This window comes from Convolutriloba macropyga, chromosome 9 (genome assembly GCF_964194025.1).
Source record: "Convolutriloba macropyga chromosome 9, txConMacr16.3, whole genome shotgun sequence".
In the NCBI taxonomy this organism is placed as follows: domain Eukaryota; kingdom Metazoa; phylum Xenacoelomorpha; order Acoela; family Convolutidae; genus Convolutriloba; species Convolutriloba macropyga.
In genome coordinates, this window is record NC_134476.1 from 15,186,479 (window position 1) to 15,205,022 (window position 18,544).

At 35.9% G+C, this 18,544-nt stretch overlaps 2 protein-coding genes across 2 annotated transcripts in view; one reads left to right on the forward strand and one right to left on the reverse strand.

The window, feature by feature from the left end:
• LOC142345634 (PSME3-interacting protein-like) overlaps positions 1-18,544 on the reverse strand; it is a 305,369-nt gene that overhangs the window by 12,204 nt on the left and 274,621 nt on the right. The window lies entirely within an intron of this gene.
• LOC142346068 (uncharacterized) lies at positions 449-17,293 on the forward strand. The gene is made up of 4 exons (XM_075398566.1): positions 449-466; positions 7,241-7,406; positions 8,141-8,314; positions 16,912-17,293. The coding sequence occupies exons 2-4, from the start codon at positions 7,260-7,262 to the stop codon at positions 17,266-17,268; spliced, it is 678 nt and encodes a 225-aa protein (XP_075254681.1). The 5' UTR covers positions 449-466; positions 7,241-7,259; the 3' UTR covers positions 17,269-17,293.

The following is an 18,544-nucleotide window of genomic DNA, read 5'->3' on the forward strand; positions in this document are numbered from 1 at the left end:
AGTTTGAAAGATGAAACCCATACTTAAAGAAAAGTAAGCCTAATTTTGTCCTAAACTTAAGAGTCCTCTAGGACGCTAAGTTCAGGACAACAAATGAGATTTTAACTTCTTTAAGTCTGAGTCCAATCTTTCAAACTAAACTCTCTGTCTCGAAGTTTTACTGACCGATGAAATCGTACCATGGTTTCTAAGTACCCTAAGTAAAATCAATTCATTTTTTCCATTTAATTCGCAATTTAGGCTATTCTAGTGCGCGTAAAATGGGGCATGCAACAGTTGTACCTTAAAAACAGGCGTATTAATGGTCAGCGGTTAAATTAAACAACCTCTATATAAATAAATGTTGGATTCGTTTCTTGGATCTATGAAAGCAAAATTGCGAAAACCCATTTTGATGCCCCGTTTATTAATGTAGGACAAATCTTTAGGTCGTTTCATTTCTGGTTCATTTACACCAAACGTCAAAGTAAGTTAGCACTCCAAAAGTTTAACCAATTAAAAACTCACTTTTCGACGACACATTAGACGAGTTCGTAATCAAGTATACCTCTTACAATAGCTTTTACACCATTGGTCTCCTACACCAGTCATCTAGACTACCTATAAATTGAGATTATACATTCATTGACAAAAGTAAACTCACAAATAGCAATTCTATATAAGTATCTGATTTTGAAATCTTGTATGGACATAAGTTTGGCATCACTCGACGAAAATTTTTAGTAAATCCAAATTAGGAAAAAATGGAAAGCCTACTTACAGACAATTCAGAGAATTTGGCCAGTTCACCGGAAACAGCAGTTAATTTAGCAGTTATCAAAACGAAGCGGACCTATTATGTTGTCCAAATTACTTTAAAACCGGCAATTTACATTGTAAAATTGCAATGTGTGTGTTTAATTTTGTCAACGAGTGTACGTAACGTTAGTTACCAGAAACACTAATGTAAAGAAAATGTCCTCAACCTGAGCTGCACATTTAAAAAAAGTAGTCGCAAAACCTTTCACGTTTACTCTTTATTCAATTATCATTGAGTTTGCGCTCTACTTTCTAGCCTAATTGTTGTGATAAACTTATTAAATAGTCTCCAATTGCACCCAGGAGGCTATTTAATTGTATTTTCAGCTTTGTCCTGAATAATTATTGCATGTTGATAGAGTCCGAATTTTCATTGGGTAGCCCCGCTTATAGGGGATTCCGGCGGAAGATTTGAAAGTTATCTTAGTCCGTCATCAATTTGTTTCAAATAGACGAATATGAACTGCTCGCGTCCTTCGTTGAAAGAACCCAATGGTATTTATTGTTGGCGCCAGCCGTCTATACCAAGCTATCGAAAAATCTCCGAGTTGGTTGAAAAAGAAAACTCAGATATCAACTTTTGCTAGACCAGGTCTGAGTTTCAATCCAAATACTGTTTCACCGCACGAAAACTTACAGCATTTGAGATTACGTGGAAATTTTCAGCGAAGAAAAGATTTAATTTTATGGCATGTGTTAAGCAACTCACTAAGTGGGCATCGAAGTAACAATTTCGCACCACAGACTGTTGAACAATTATTGGAAACATTGACCTTTTTTGGAGAGCATTTTCGAGCGATTGTGTACAATAGACAAATTGGAAATCCAGATATTTTTGAAAAGCTGCGTAAAGCAAAAGTTTGTTCAATAATTTCAGTAAAAAAACACCTATTATCTAAGCGCAAACAGAAATTAACTTGGTTCAAAGACGAACTACGTAAAGTGCATCCAGACGTTAATATAGAACTGAATTTTTTGTCAATTGTTTTCAATCACGAGCAGGACTTACGGCAATTAACTTTGAAAAGATCAAAATCACGAAAACGGAAATCAAAGATTAAAAAGAAGCTGAAAAAGCAGAAAAAGACCGGCGATGGCGTTTGGAGGCACGTCAGTAATATAAAGGTGCGTCATCTCTTCAGCGAATTCTTTGTTAGTTTCTCCGATCAGTAGCATTTGAGATTTTATTATCTTGGTGCGATCCGAGAAGTGAAATTCACAGGGAGTTGCCTTAATATATATTTCTCGACGTGTTTGATCTTTGATTATCTGTTGTGCGGTTTTTCATCATTTAGTACATCTTTAACCTCTATCAATCCTCAACATACAGATTTTCAGCTTTTCTCAAAAACGAACAACGAAGTTCTTAATCATACAAAGCCCGAGTCGTTCACTGTAAAAAAAGAAATCTGATAGAGGTGGAATCCCTACTCTTAAATATCAAGGCCGAACTCCTTTGAAGAAGCCAAATAACAAACGTGGCTGCAATGTTCTAAGCCCAGCTGATACGCTTTCAATGATGTAGAAATCACCCAAGCATTTGAGTCGGGGGTGCAAAAAGAGGTAGGAAGTTTGATTCCAACCATAGTCTAAAGTATTCAATCGGAGCTTCGATCAACTATAAACGAGATTGTCGAAGACAAGTTAAAGCAAATGAAAGAAGAGATGCAGCTGCGAAGTGATTTTGAAAATAGAAAGCTTGAATTAATCGCGCTATCTGAAGCCGAAGTTTTCAAAAATTACAACAGAAGAGAAAACATAAAAATTCTGGATTTGCCGGAAAGCCATCAGAGTGGAAAAAGGGAATCTAACCAGCAAACAACAGCGGCTGTCATAGATTTAGCGAGAAGACTAAACGTATCGGTAACAGGAAACATTTCAATTGCACACCGGCTTCCTGCTTCAACTAGAACACAAAATAGACCAGTCATATTCAAATTTTCTCAACCTATGGCAAAAATTGGAGTTCTTAAAAACAAGAAAAAAACAGTCTGATGTTCGTACTTTTGAAGATAAAACGAAAGCAATGCTTAATTTCCTGAGGATGATGAAAAGTGATGTACGAGTCAGTTCAGCTGGGACAAGAGGGTACAATTTTTTATGAAAGGAGGCAAGATGGCTTAATTTATAAAATCAGTAACCTTTACAAGGGTGGTATAGATCTTAAATACGGCTTGAGACGTGTTGGAATGCTTCCGAAAACTTTCGAACCAGTTTAAATCATTTCAATAGACTGGACACGTTTCCGGGCCATTTGAGAATGACAACGATGGTTCCTAAAACAACTTAAACTCCTATTAAAGTTCACCGCCTAAAAATACCAACCAGAAATACACATGCATACAAGTGCTTCATTTAAATTTCAGATCCTCAAAGAAACATTTCGGTGAACTAGAAACTTTAATTCACGGACTCGAAAAAGAAGTTCGAAGGGTAAAGGTGTTATGATACAGTTGAAAAGTGATTATGACTTGATAAGAATGCACAAAAATCCTCTCAACGAAGCTGCTGTTATAGAAATCAGTGCTAACAGTTTACGGTTCTTTGTAGCGGTCATATACAATAAACACAGCAATACAAAACCTTTTATTATCTGCGGTGACTTCAATATTAACATTTTTGAGCAGAAACATTATGTAAATGACTATATAAATATAATAGCTTCAAATGGTTTTGTATTCGGAATAAACGAACCAACTAGAGTAACACATAGTACTTCAACATGCTTAGATTTATCGAAATGCAACTGGTTGTGAAACCGAGGTCCTGCTACATCCAAGCTTTTCAGATCATTACCCGATTCAACTCAGTTGGAGAGTTCGAACAAAAACAAATGAAAACTTGTTACTTTTTAGAGATACTAAGTTTGCAAAAGATCCAGAAAAAGTTAAACGCTATTTAGATGAACTAGATAAAGAGTTGGCATTAAGAAAAGAAAAAATAACAACGTGTACCAATCACTCAAATGCGTTCAATGCCTTTAGTTGTGTGTTTTTGGATGTTACAGACAGACTTGCTCCCTTAATACAGCTGGGTAGAGAGAAACAAACAGCCTAAATGGTTCAGCAACTAAAAATTTTTGAACATAAGAACCTTGCTCAGCGTTATTGGAAAGGAAATGATGATATTAGTTGGCTAGAAAAGTTCAAAAGATTAAGATTAAGCAGTGCTCTGCAGCCAGAAAAAGACTTCTATTTAAACAAATTTAAATCTTGCCTCGGTAATAAAAGACAAGTCTATAAATTAATAAATGTTTTAAGCGCTAAAGTAATGAACAGTTCCAAGGTCCCTGTTCAGGAAACTGTGGCGAACAGTATTAGTCAGCCGAATGCTCATGATAACGCAATAGCCTTTATAAATTATTTGCCAATGTTGGGTTTGAAATCAGCAAGCATCTCGGTGCTGAAAATGAACAGAAGTTCCAAGACGTCAACAATCGATGCTTCTGTTTAAAGTTACAAAGGAGGAAGTTGAAGTTGTAATATCAAATTTGGATAATAAATCGTCCTTTGGTGAGCATTTGGTTGATAATCATTTGGTAAAAATGTCAGCGCCTGTAACTATTGAGTACATTACGTTTTTAATGAATCTTTCGTTCCACAGGGGCCAATTCCCGCAAGAGCTTAAAAAAGCAAGCTTAAAGTTTTTCCTTTGCACAAATCTGGTCCAAAGTTATGAAAATAATTACAGGCCTATTTCACTGCTTATTGTTTGGAGCAAAGTTTATGAAAAAATTATGTTTAATCGGGTTTACTCTTACTTTGAAAGATTTTCTTTGTTTTATCATAGACAATTCGGATTTCGCAAAAAACACAGTACAACTGATGCACTTGTTGAATTTACGGAAAATTTGAGATCTGTCTCTAAGAGAAGAAACGTTTTTAGTTTTTTCTTGGATCTGAGGAAAGCTTTTGATACAATTGATCACAAAATGATTATTAAGAAGCTAGAATGTTACGGTATCAGAGAAAAGGTATTAAAATGGTTTGAATCATACCTCGAGCATAGAGTGCAGCGTGTTCATTTGAACGAAGTTATGTCTAGCTGGGAAGAACTTAAATGTGGTGTACCACAGAGATCTATTCTTGGTCCTCTTTTATTCACTATCTACATAAATGATTTACCTTTATTTTGCAAAAGGCTTGATGTTATTCTGTTTGCAGAACATACAAATCTAACTGCTGTAGCAATGCAGGTAAATGAAGTTGAACAAGAATTAAAGAATATTAGCAAGTGGCTCAATTCAAATAAATTAGTGCTCAATTTAGATATAACTGTACAGATGGGTGTCACTTCAGCAACTAATGCGTGAGACAGTTTCTGTTTTAACTCGAGGGAAATAAAAAAGGGGCCAGTTTGTAAGTATTCAGGAATACTTGTTGATTCCAAGCTTTCTTTTGGAAGTCATATTGAAGAAGTTAAAATGAAGGTAAGTAAGCAATGCGGTTTTATTGCCTTACGGAGACATTTTTTGCCTAGGAAACTGTTGATACAGTATAACGAATCAAACGTTAGGCCTATTGTTCAATATGGAGTCTAAGTCCATGGCTGCTGTACTTACTCTTTGCTTCTGCCTATTTATCTTTAACAGAAAAAAATTGTAAAGTTCATTTATTTCAAGAAAAGAACAGATTCATGTGAGGACATATTCCGGAATCACTCCATGCTGACTGTTTATGATCTGCACGTGTATGAATTGATCAAGTTTTCTCTGAATGCAATCAGTGGCCTTCACTGTGAAAATTTTTGTAATGACTTGTTAGTACCTTATACCATAGAAAGAGAACATAGGGGATCGGCAATTAAGTTACTCAAACAACCTTTATTCAAAAGAAAAATAGAACGCTGTTCAATCAAATTTCGTGCAACAAAGTTATACAATAAAATGAAAAGCCTAGAAATTATTCCTGCAGACTTTGAAGCCAAGACGTTAGGTGAAATTGCTAATTTTAGCCATATGTTGAAGTGTTCAATTTTAGTTTGCAATCACGAACTCGCAAGATTTGTATTTGATTTTTAATTTGTGTGTCACATTGCCTATCTCTCAAACAGTTTAAATTTGTATATTTTTTTTCTTTTCGAATTATATTAATTGTTGTCGTATTTGTACTCAATTCTGGGGTAGACTGAAAAGTGGGCGTCTCGACGTTGTATGTCCTCTCCAATTCAATATATTGCTCAGTAGAGAAATTAATTAATTCTTTCTTTCTTTCATTCGCAATTGAAAAGGAAAAAGATGTGAAAAAACTCTTTATCTGTTACTGTTTTTACTGTGAAACTTCCATGGACGTCATGAGCTTTACATTGGTTTTTCTGGTAAGCTAGCCTCACGTATTGTATCTATTAGGTAAATAACAATGACAGTGTAACGTGTCAGCGGAATAAATATTGTTTTCGATATTTGATTTCAAGTTGGTGCAACTTGAATGAAGTAACAAATGTTCACCTCACAAAACTATAGGGCACTAACTAGAATTTACAAAAGCACTCTTACAGTTTACATTTTGGTCTGATATGGTCGAGTTATAACCAAGTTGAACCAAACTAAGATTCCTGTAAACTGAAAAGCTGAGTGTTCTCTCAGTAAAAAGGTTGGTCGATGTTTCCGAAATTACATCTACTAAACTTCTGACAACTCGACGTTATCAAAAAAAAGAAAGGACCAAAAGAACACTGAATGGAAGATTTCATTGTATTATATATTAAACGGGTTCGGCAGAAAATAGATAGAACTTGATCTGATTTGCTTTCTAAATTACATAAACACTTTTGGTAGAAAACAGTACATAAACACTTTGGCAACAGTAGTTATAGTCCCATGTTAAATCTGTTCAACTTGATCACAAAGCTTTCGAATCCGCAATTCAAACACCTGCTTAAATCCATGTAGGACTGACCAGCTGGAATCAATTCTAAGTGTAGATGAACCGAGTTTCTCCGTGAGTACGTTTGACATTTTCCCGGAACTTAGCAATTTCAATTCTATCGATTTACAATGAATTCATATAAAATTTACGTAAACAATCGAAATACTCTTTAAAAACAGACAGTTCACTATTAAATTGCGCGAGTTTAACGTTTAATTTTGCTCACGATTATAATAGGTTCCAGTAACTTATTTAGCGACCTACATCCAATTTTCAATGTTCAAAAAAGTTGCCCTGAAATAACTAAACTAAACAAACGCTTACAAAATCACTTGAAGCTTCACTCTACTTTGAAAATGAATTGATTTCATAAACTTCGAAAGATATACGGAAAGTTAGTTGTGCATTATCTCAATCTCACACATAGGCAAGACCACTACAGTAGGGGACCAACGGTGTATCAAATTCGAAAACCGGCAATAAAGTCGCGAGATTTCACGTCAAAATTGATATTTTACATCATGCAAAAAAGGTGGCGTGCTAACTAACGTTCACTTAATAATTAATAAACTTAGTTTGCAAGTAACCAAACAGATGGAGAATAAAGGCAAAGGCGGAATCAAAGATGTCCAGGTTAAGATCAAGCCCAGTCTCCAAGTTGGACCCAGAGAAAGTGTGCTGGACACTGTTTCACCTCTGGATGGAAGAAACTGCATGCCAAAAGAGGGCAACACATTTAAGGTTAAACCATTCAAGCACCACGCTCAAAATATAAAAACCAGACATTAAACGCATGAGATCTAACAGTTATAAGAGAAAGGATTTAAGTTTCAGCACTAAAACGTTTAGATCTATTCCCTTAAATAGTGTTTTTACCAATCCCACATAGAAAAAAATGGGTCGTTTTATAAAACGTTACTGTGCTAAAAAATAGCACGCGTACTGGGAGAGGCGGGAGGGTCATAGACGAAATAGAATGAATGCTATTTTTTAATCGTAAAAAACTGCCCCAATAAACTAAGACGAGTCGCCTGAACTCAATTCAAAAAACTCAATTCAACCTGAGTCACCTGAACTCAATTAAAAAAACTCAATTCAAAACTATTCAATTCGACTAGGACAAATTGAGCGGTATGGGAATTAATGTTATTACCAGCTATTCAGATTATTAATAGCCGTTTAAGCTGATTAACTCAATAAAAATGTATATATGCAATGATTCTATCGATGAGCGTGAGAATCTTGACAGCGTCAAGATTTGCCATTTCCTGCAAAATTCATGTTTACTGAGTACTTTTTTGCGTGTTAATTGAGTTTTGACCGAGGTTGAGAACATCTTAGCTCGAATTCGGCCCCTTTTTCCATGTAAGATACGTCAACTTGGTTGAGAATATCTTAGCTAAAATCGGCACCTTTTTTCCATGCAAGATACGTCAACTGGAACTTAAATTGGTATTTGAACAATATTGTTTCAGCTCTATCGCAGCCACTCATGGTGGGCACGGCCAAACGAAAAGTCACGCGAGTTGGAATATCAATCGGACCTCGAATTGGTGAAGAAAAAAACCAGCATTCTACAAGAAGCCCATGAGAATAAAAAACACATGAACAAAATTATCAAGTACCACCTGGGGGAGGAGCCACCACAGGTACATATTTTTCAACAATTAGGCATAAAGATTAGAGATCATACCCTTATTCAGATGAAAAATCGACAACCTAGTTCATTGGTTCCGATCCCAATGTATATACTTCCAATTTCAGAATTATGGTGACGTTGACTATCAAAAGAAGCGCTACTATTTATGTAATAAAATCAAAGCATCTAAACAGAAAACACTGCTCTAATTTTATTTAACTCGTTTTTAATAATAGGCACATCAGCAGGCAATTATTGAGCTCCTACTTTCTACTTGCAGAGGCTCACGTTTTTCTGTTCTAACGACTTGAAGACGCTGTTTCAGCTCTTTTTTGAAATCAATTATCCTATCTATTATTCGGGTGAACTTCGAGTTGGTTTTATTTAGATAACGAAAAAAAATTGACTTGCTTTTTGTTCACATGCGCAAATTTGACCTTTTAGGATTATTTTGAATTTTGTCGTCCATTTTTTAAAAATCCTTTTTGCTGGGTAATTTGAGAATTAATTTTACACGAAGACGACTCATTAAATGGCTTTAAGAAATATTTTATGCAATTTTTTCTAAAATATGGAGCCAAGAAATTGAGTTTTGAGTTGTAGTTCGTTTTCCTCTGGCTTGCTGTGACCATTCGACTCCATTTCTAAAAATATCGACTGCTTTGTTCAACAAAAATGATAAAAGTGCGTGAAATTTCGGCATGGTTGTGTCTACTTTTGAAGCTTACTGCATCAAATGCACTCCATCTGCTAAAGGATGCATAGTAAGGGGTTACAAATCGGTGGGGTTAATAACAGAAAATAACACGAGTTTGAATTTAAATTGCAGATACTTTGAGATGTTCTTCATTTTTAATGAGACTCAATAACATTTTGGTTTCCAATTGCTCTCAACCGAAGTTTGTAACAATTATATTGATCCTGTCGGTCTTTTTTAAGGCGATTTTTCGCTCGATCGATTTTTCGACTGAAGCTTTCAACTTTTCGTCCTCAAAAACAGGATAAACAGGTATCGCCCAGCGGGCATTAAGTGCTCTGAGAGCCTTTCAGCTTTTGGAGACTTATACTTATGGTGTGAAGGGCCGTTCTTAGAGGTTGAAGACACCCCCACTGTTGACCCCACCCCCTCCCCTCAACCCACTGCTGCACCCCCCCCCCCTCACTCCCTCCCCCATAAGCCCCCCTCCCTGTGGCTACAGCAGAACAACCGATCGCTAAAAACACGCAAATTACTAATTTTCACAATTTTCGAGCTTTTTGAAAATTTTTGTCATTTTGAGTTCTTTCAGCCCTAGGCGTCAAGGTACCTCCTCTACGGTTTTATAAAAGCTAACTGAATAGTTTCTAGTGGTAGTGGAGGGGTTTCAATTATTTGCCATGGAAAGATTTCAATTTTTTTAATATGACAAATTTTAAAATTTTTTTCAAATAAAACTTCCATTTTATCAAGTTTTTTGAAAATTTTAGTCGGTTTTTAGGTTTCTCCAGCCTCAAGAGCCAAGGAATCTCCTCTAGGGTGGTTTAACAATAGGTTACTGTATAATTTCTGTTAATGTAATGGAATGTTTTTCAAGATTTCAAAACCACAAATTTTAGCATTTTTTTTTATATAAAACTTGCAATTTTTTTCTACAATTATTGTCATTATTCAGGCTTTTCAGCATAACAGAAAATCTCCTTTAGGATATTATATTAAGTTACTGGAAAATGTTTTTTGGCCATGGATTAGTTTTCAACTTTTATGATTACAATACTTAGCAGTTTTATGCAACCTGCAATTTCAAGTTTTTTTTTAAATTTTGTCATTTTTCAGGTTTCTCCAGCCTCAATAGCCACATAACCTCCTATACGGTTTGATTATAGGTTACTGCATAGCTTCTAGATGTAATGGAATGTTTCAAGATTTTAATAGCAATTTTAAAAAAAAAACTTGCAATTTTCTCAAGTTTGCAATCCTTTGATTTTATCATTTTTACAGTTAATAAAAAAGAAACTATTCCTAAAAATTTGTTGTTGGGGGATCTATGACGAGAAAATCTCCGAGAGTTCAAAAATAAAATGAACTCTGAAAAAATATCTAATTCAATCTTCATTTTTCAGACTGTTCAATTAAATAGCAATTAACAGTTTTAGCAAGCCAGTCTTTACTAACTTTTCTTCCAAGGAAAAGTGTTTCAATCCGCCAAAAGCATCATTCGACGAAATTTGATTTATTTTTTAATACTTAGTTTGCAATCAATATATTTATCAAACTTCAAAAAAGCAATAATATTTGTTCCTAATAAGCAATATAGTGTTTTATTCTGCAATTAATAAATTGAGGTACTTAAGAGGAATCCATTAATTATCAATTAGTCTCTTTGAATTTTTCCGATTAATATATTATTAACAGGTTTTGCCGAAAATTTTCAGAAGTACGTGAAATTGCTCGCTAAAAACAGCAATTTGCAGAATATTGGACAGCCTTAATCTTATTTTTATTGCTGATTATAACACTACAGCAGCTCATTTTTTTAAGTCAATTTTCGGTGGTTGGTAAATAAAGAGTTGCAAAAATTTGAAACAAAACGCTTCATAATCAGAAGCAATTGTTCCTTAAATTTTTTCAATATCTTTCTCATTTAAATGTTCGAGCTCAAATTTTTCAGTTTATTTTAAATATTTTGTTGTCATGGCTGGTTTTTTTATGTATTGCTAATTATTTAATTAATGACAACTCATGTGATATAAGTTTGGATCTTTTCCGTTTATTCCCCCCTTACACTACGCCACTATATGAGGGGGACACAAAAGGGAAAAGATCCATAAGTTTGTGCTACAGCTTTTGCAAATCAAGTAACCATAAGAACTGAAAAAATGGTCTTTTGAGTTTGCATCCTGGGGTACAATTTGAAATTGTTACAATTTTCTGTCCCAACAGTGAACTTTTGTCATATAGCAATTTTTGATTGCCAAAAGGTTTTCTCTGTTTTCATTTGTATTCTTAATGATGGACTGCTCTGGAGTGGGCATCACCTTTGGATCTCATCCCTGCAATAATATAGAAGTATTGTGGGCCTAATTGTTTTGTGCTGATGCTTTCTGCGGTGATTAATTGCTCTCAAACGAAATTTGTAACAATAAAATTAGTACTGTCGGTCTTTATGCGATTTTTTGCTGGACCAATTTTTTGTCTGACGCTTTTGATTTTCGTCCTCAAAAACGGGATAAACAGGTAGCGCTTAGCCGGTATTAATTGCTCTTAGAGCTTTCAGCTCAAACTGTTTTGGAGGTCTATACTTATGTTGTGAAGGGTGGTTGAAGACTCCCCCACTGTTGACCCCCCACTATTGCCCCACCCCCACAAGCTGCTGTTGCCCCCCACCCCAACCCCACTGCTGCCCATATTCCCCCTCCCTCCCCATCAGCCTCCTGATGCACGCATTAAATGGCTTTAAGAAATATTTTATGCAATTTTTTCTAAAATATGGAGACAAGAAATTGAATTTTGAGTTGTAGTTCGTTTTCCTCTGGCTTGCTGTGACCATTCGACTCCATTTCTAAAAATATAGACTGCTTTGTTCAACAAAATTGGTAAAATTGCGTGAAATTTCGGCATGGTTGTGTCTAGTTTTGAAGCTTACTGCATCAAATGCACTCCATCTGCAAAAGGATGCATAGTAAGTGGTTACAAATCGGTGGGGTTAAAAACAGAAAATAACACGAGTTTGAATTTAAATTGCAGATACTTTGATGTTCTTTATTTTTAATGAGACTCAATAACATTTTGGTTTCCAATTGCTCTCAACAGAAGTTTGTAAGAATTATATTGCTCCTGTCGGTCTTTTTTAAAGCGATTTTTCGCTTGATCGATTTTTTGACTAAAGCTTTTAACTTTTCGTCCTCAAAAACAGGATAAACAGGTATCGCCCAGCGGGCATTAAGCGGTCTGAGAGCCTTTCAGCTCAAACTGTTTTGGAGACTTATACTTATGGTGTGAAGGGCGGTTCTTAGAGGTTGAAGACACCCCCACTGTTGACCCCACCCCCTCCCCCCTCACTCCCCCGCCCATCAACCCCCCTCCCTTTGGCTACAGCAGATCCACCGATCGCTAAAAAGACGCAAATTACTAATTTTCACAATTTTCGAGCTTTTTGAAAATTTTTGTTATTTTATGAGTTCATTCAGCCCTAGGCGTCAAGGAACCTCCTCTACGCTTTTATAAAAACTAACATCATAGTTTCTAGTGGTAGTGGAGGGGTTTCAATTATTTGCCATGGAAAAGCTTTCAATTTTTTTAATATGAAAACTTTTAGCATTTTTTTAAATAAAAATTGCATTTTATCAAATTTTTTGAAAATTTTAGTCGGTTTTTAGGTTTCTCCAGCCTCATGAGCCAAGGAACCTCCTCTAGGGTGGTTTGACAATAGGTTACTGTATAATTTCAGTTAATGTAATGGAATGTTTTTCAAGATTTCAAAACCACAAATTTTAGCATTTTTTTAAATAAAACTTGCAATTTTTTTCGACAATTATTGTCATTTTTCAGGCGTTTCAGCATAACACAAAATCTCCTTTAGGATTTGATAATAAGTTACTGGAAAATGTTTTTTGGCCATAGATTAGTTTTCAACTTTTATGATCACAATACTTAGCAGTTTATGCAACCTGCGATTTCAAGTTTTTTTTAAATTTTGTCATTTTTCAGGTTTCTCCAGCCTCAAGAGCCATATAACCTCCTATACGGTTGATTATAGGTTACTGCATAGCTTCTAGATGTAATGGAATGTTTAAAGATTTTAATAGCAATTTTAAAAAATATTTGCAATTTTCTCAAGTTTGCAATCCTTTGATTTTATCATTTTTACAGTTAATAAAAAAGAAACTATTCCTAAAAATTTGTTGTTGGGGGATCTATGACGAGAAAGACTCCAAGAGTTCAAAAATAAAATGAACTCTGAAAAAATATCTAACTCAATCTTCATTTTTCAGACTGTTCAATTAAATAGCAATTAACAGTTTTAGCAAGCCAGTCTTTACTAACTTTTCTTCCAAGGAAAAGTGATTCAATCCGCCAAAAGCATCATTCGACGAAATTTGATTTATTTTTTTAATACTTAGTTTGCAATCAATATATTTATCAAACTTCAAAGAAGCAATAATATTTGTTCCTAATAAGCAATATAGTGTTTTATTCTGCAATTAATAAATTGAGGTACTTGAGAGGAATCCATTAATTATCAATTAGTTTCTCTTTGAATTTTTCCGATTAATATATTATTAACAGGTTTTGCCGAAAATTTTCAGAAGTACGTGAAATTGCTCGCTAAAAACAGCAATTTGCAGAATATTGGACAGCCTTAATCTTATTTTTATTGCTGATTATAACACTACAGCAGCTCAATTTTTTAAGTCATTTTTCGGTGGTTGGTAAATAAAGAGTTGCAAAAATTTGAAACAAAACGATTCATAATCAGAAGCAATTGTTCATTAAATTTTTTCAATATCTTTCTCAATTAAATGTTCGAGCTCAAATTTTTCAGTTTATTTTTAATATTTTGTTTGTTGTCATGGCTGGTTTTTTATGTATTGCTAATTAATTAATTAATTAATGACAACTCATCTGATATAAGTTTGGATCTTTTCCGTTTATTCCCCCCTTACACTATGCCCCCCACCCTAGATACAGAACACCTGCCATTTTATATTAAATCATTGTGTAAAAATTTCACGTGCGACAGGGGAGTGCAGATAATATGCACCCACTATATGAGGGGGACACAAAAGGGAAAAGATCCAAGTTTGTGGTACAGCTTTTGCGAATCAAGTAACCATAAGAGCTGAAAAAAGGCTCTTTTGAGTTTGCATCCAGGGGTACAATTAGAAATTGTTAAGAGATGTTTTCTGTCCCAACAGTGAACTTTTGTCATATAGCAATTTTTGATTGCCAAAAAGTTTTCTCTGTTTTCATTTGTATTCTTAATGATGGACTGTTCTGGAGCGGGCATCACCTTTGGATCTCATCCCTGCAATAACATAGAAGTATTGTGGGCCTAATTGTTTTGTGCTGATGCTTTCTGCGTTGATTAATTGCTCTCAAACGAAACTTGTAACAATTATATTAGTACTGTCGCTGGACCGATTTTTTGTCTGACGCTTTTGATTTTCGTCCTAAAAAACGGGATAAACAGGTAGCGCTTAGCGGGCATTAATTGCTCTTAGAGATTTCAGCTCAAACTGTTTTGGACGTTTAAACTTATGTTGTGAAGGGTGGTTGAAGACTCCCCCACTATTGCTCCACCCCAAGCTGCTGTTGCCCCCACCCCTCCTGCTGCGCATATTACCACTCCCTCCCCATCAGCCTCCTGATGCACGCATTTTAGTCGGTTTTTAGGTTTCTCCAGCCTCAAGAGCCAAGGAACCTCCTCTAGGGTGGTTTGACAATAGGTTACTGTATAATTTCTGTTAATGTAATGGAATGTTTTTCAAGATTTCAAAACCACAAATTTTAGCATTTTTTAAAATAAAACTTGCAAATTTTTTTGGTGGAAAATGTTTTTTGGCCATAGATTAGTTTTCAACTTTTATGATCACAATACTTAGCAGTTTTATGCAACCTGCAAATTCAATCTTTTTTTTGAAATTTTGTCATTTTTCAGGTTTCTCCAGCCTCAAGAGCCATATAACCTCCTATACGGTTGATTATAGGTTACTGCATAGCTTCTAGATGCAATGGAATGTTTCAAGATTTTAAAAGCAATTTTAAAAAATCTTGGCAATTTTCTCAAGTTTGCAATCCTTTGATTTTATCATTTTTGCCGGCACCAGAGTCCTAGGGACCTCCTCCAAGGTTTGATAATAAAGTGCTGTATAGTTACTAGAGTTAATGAAATGGTTATCAAAAATCTAATGACTCCAGCTTTAGCAATTGTTTGATAAAGTTTAATTTTTTCAAATTTTCGGAAAACTATTATCATGTTCCAAGTTTATGGATCATTATGAGCCAGTGAAACTATTTAAAGCTTAATATAGGGACACTGGATGGCCTCTTGAGATAATGAAATGGTTTTGAAAATTTTAATATCTTGAATTTTAGCAAGATTTAGTTAAAATTTGCGATTGTTTCCAAAATTTTTGAATATTTTTGTGCTTTTCGGAGTTTAACAATCATTGCTGGCCCACGAAGCTTTTTAAGTCTTGCAGATGGGTTACTTAACTTCAAAGACAAAAAAATAGTTTTTCACTGCAAAATCTGGAAGCTTTTCTTTTAAAAGTTTCAATATTTTGCAAATTTTTAGACTAGTCTTTTATTTGATTTATTTACTAACAAGGCTAGAAAACTGTAGAGTCGAATCCAGCTAAAGCTAGCCTCACTAAACCGTGGCGAGATACTGACGAAGCCAACCGTTTGCCGGTCGTTTGAAAGCAAATCGCTCAACGTTAGTCGGTTATGTTCGTTTTAAATAGCCGTGGTCAGATGGCGCTCTTTTTACGACTCGAAAAGGAGTATTGATGCAGCGTCTCTATAATTGCTCTCAAAGTTTCTTGCATATATTAGTCCCGCGGACTTTTAAATGTGATTTTTTGTCTGGTTCAAATTTCAAGCGCAATTCCGAGCAACTCACACCGTTGACCGTCAGAGTACAAAAAGATGCGATGCTTAAAACGAAAAACCATAGCTCAAAACAAAATCTAAATTTTGTTTTGAGCTATGGTTTTTCTTTTTGACAGACCAAAAGATGTAAGAGTGTGGGGGGGAGGGTTAATTTATCTTTTATCCCCTCACTCTTACATCATTTTAGCCCCCTTGGCAGCCCAAAAAGATGTATGAGTTTTGAGCTGCATTTTCCTAAACAATCCTTTCAAAGGGTTGATTTCAAACAATCCTTTGATTTATTTACTAACAAGGCTAGAAAACTGTAGAGTCGAATCCAGCTAAAGCTAGCCTCACTAAACCGTGGCGAGATACTAACGAAGCCAACCGTTTGCCGGTCGTTTGAGAGCAAATCGCTCAACGTTAGTCGGTTATGTTCGTTTTAAATAGCCGTGGTCAGAGGCGCTCTTTTTACGACTCGAAAAGGAGTATTGATGCAGCGTCTCTATAATTGCTCTCAAAGTTTCTTGCATATATTAGTCCCGCGGACTTTTAAATGTGATTTTTTGTCTGGTTCAAATTTCAAGCGCAAACTTCCGAGCAACTCACACCGTTGACCGTCAGAGTACAAAAAGATGCGATGCTTAAAACGAAAAACCATAGCTCAAAACAAAATCTAAATTTTGTTTTGAGCTATGGTTTTTCTTTTTGACAGACCAAAAGATGTAAGAGTGTGGGGGGGGGGGGGGGGAAGGGTTAATTTATCTTTTATCCCTTCACTCTTACATCATTTTAGCCCCCTTGGCAGCCCAAAAAGATGTATGAGTTTTGAGCTGCATTTTCCTAAACAATCCTTTCATTGCAGCCCCCCTCTCATATCTTTTTGGGCGGAAAAATTGGACCCGGGCTAGAGAATACAATGCCACAATGGAATTGAGCGCACAACTTAATATCTTCTTAAACTTCTGCTTCAGTATCCTACTGAAAATGTCCTTGCAGTCGAATATTAGGGCGTCAAATTAGTAATCTCTTAGGTTGCGAGCTTATACCAACGTTTGTATGAAGACCTACCTAACTACTACAGTCGATTTCCAAAAAGCATGCAGCATGCTTGTCAAGAGGCTGGTCCCGGGTTCGTTCCAGATCGTCGACACACGCTGCCAGACTTTTTGTTCCCTCCGCAACAGCGTTACGCTGTAGATCCCAATTGTAGTCAGACGAAAGCTGTCAACTATCTTAAGCAGAGGCGATACCATGTGGAGAAAACTCAAAGAACACTGGGATTTAAAAACATAACCTTTCCTCCGCTATTCAGCAAAGAAGACCCCATTAAACAGAATAACAGGCGCTACCATGTACGCTGTTATGAGACAACAAAGAACGGATTGTAAACAAAGAACAATTAGAAATGTGAGAGAAAACATAAAATTTTTCTTGAGTAGTTTTGTACAATCTCTTTTAGACCTATACACAACACTTCCATGGTAAGTTCTGAAATATTTTTATTTTTAAAGACAAGGCACTATAACTCTTTTAGAGCTGCGTCAAAAGAGTTGAATTTCATATATAAGCTATTTGGTTATCAATCTAGTCTCCCCTCCCGCACAATTGCACAGCAAGAACTATCAATGTCGGTCGGCCGTTTGGAACCACGGCACGCTCTGAGGCATATGAGAGCGCTGCGCAGAAGAGCAAAACTTTATCTCGTGCGTATGTACGTTATTGCGTCCGAGTATGATTCGTCTTTCTTTTCAGCAATTTTACTAGCTAGTTGTTTTAAAGTGCGCGTTGCGGACGGCCCTGCGCCCAAATGCAGGAAAACACGAACGGAACGAATTTACTTTTCTCGACGTCAAGTATCCGTTGCTCAGACTTCAGGCACTTCAACGACTCATGATAATTGTACGCTTCTACGGATTTTTTTCGAGCATGACTTGGCAAGTGGGTTAAAGATCTTCACGTCTAAACAAAAACGGCTGAAACTGTACTCCCATAGGCTATTCACATTAATGTCTAGTCGCGCGTTTTCATCAATTCTAGTAATTTTGTGTATAAAGGACACGCCTTGAAGCAACTGAAGAGTCGGCTCAACTTCGACATCATAACAAACGTCATGCATGATTTTAGCAAAGGTGTCTCGGATCGCGCTATGTCTCCTGTGTGTATACCCCCTTCAGGAGAACACAGTGGGGATCATGTGATAGGATAAACTTTTCACCACATGGCGCATTTTTGAGCTCAATGTTATGTCTAATGCAAAGCCCGTCTCTAAATTCGGACTTCGAAACGTTTAAGCGGTTAACAATTTCAACTGCCGTCCCCTCAAACAAACTGAGAGCTTTGATCTTTGAAACCTCTTCATATATTAATTGATACTTCGGGGCGTCACACTATAGCCAAAACAGCTATCTTGTTTAATGAGCTGTTTGAAGAACAGGAGTAAGTCCTCCAAATGTCCCACTGCGCTGCCGTCGTGTGCGTACCATTTTAGCGACACGTTATTAATCTGGACAAGCCTGAGCAAAGGGAGGGTGGCTACTCCATACATAGCTATGAGAATGTGCTCCCTTTGAGTTGTGCCCTCGAGAGACTGCACTGTTTTACCTGCGTCATATAAATCAGACGGGGTTGAAAATGAGTTTTGAAGAACAAAACTCAAATTGGGGC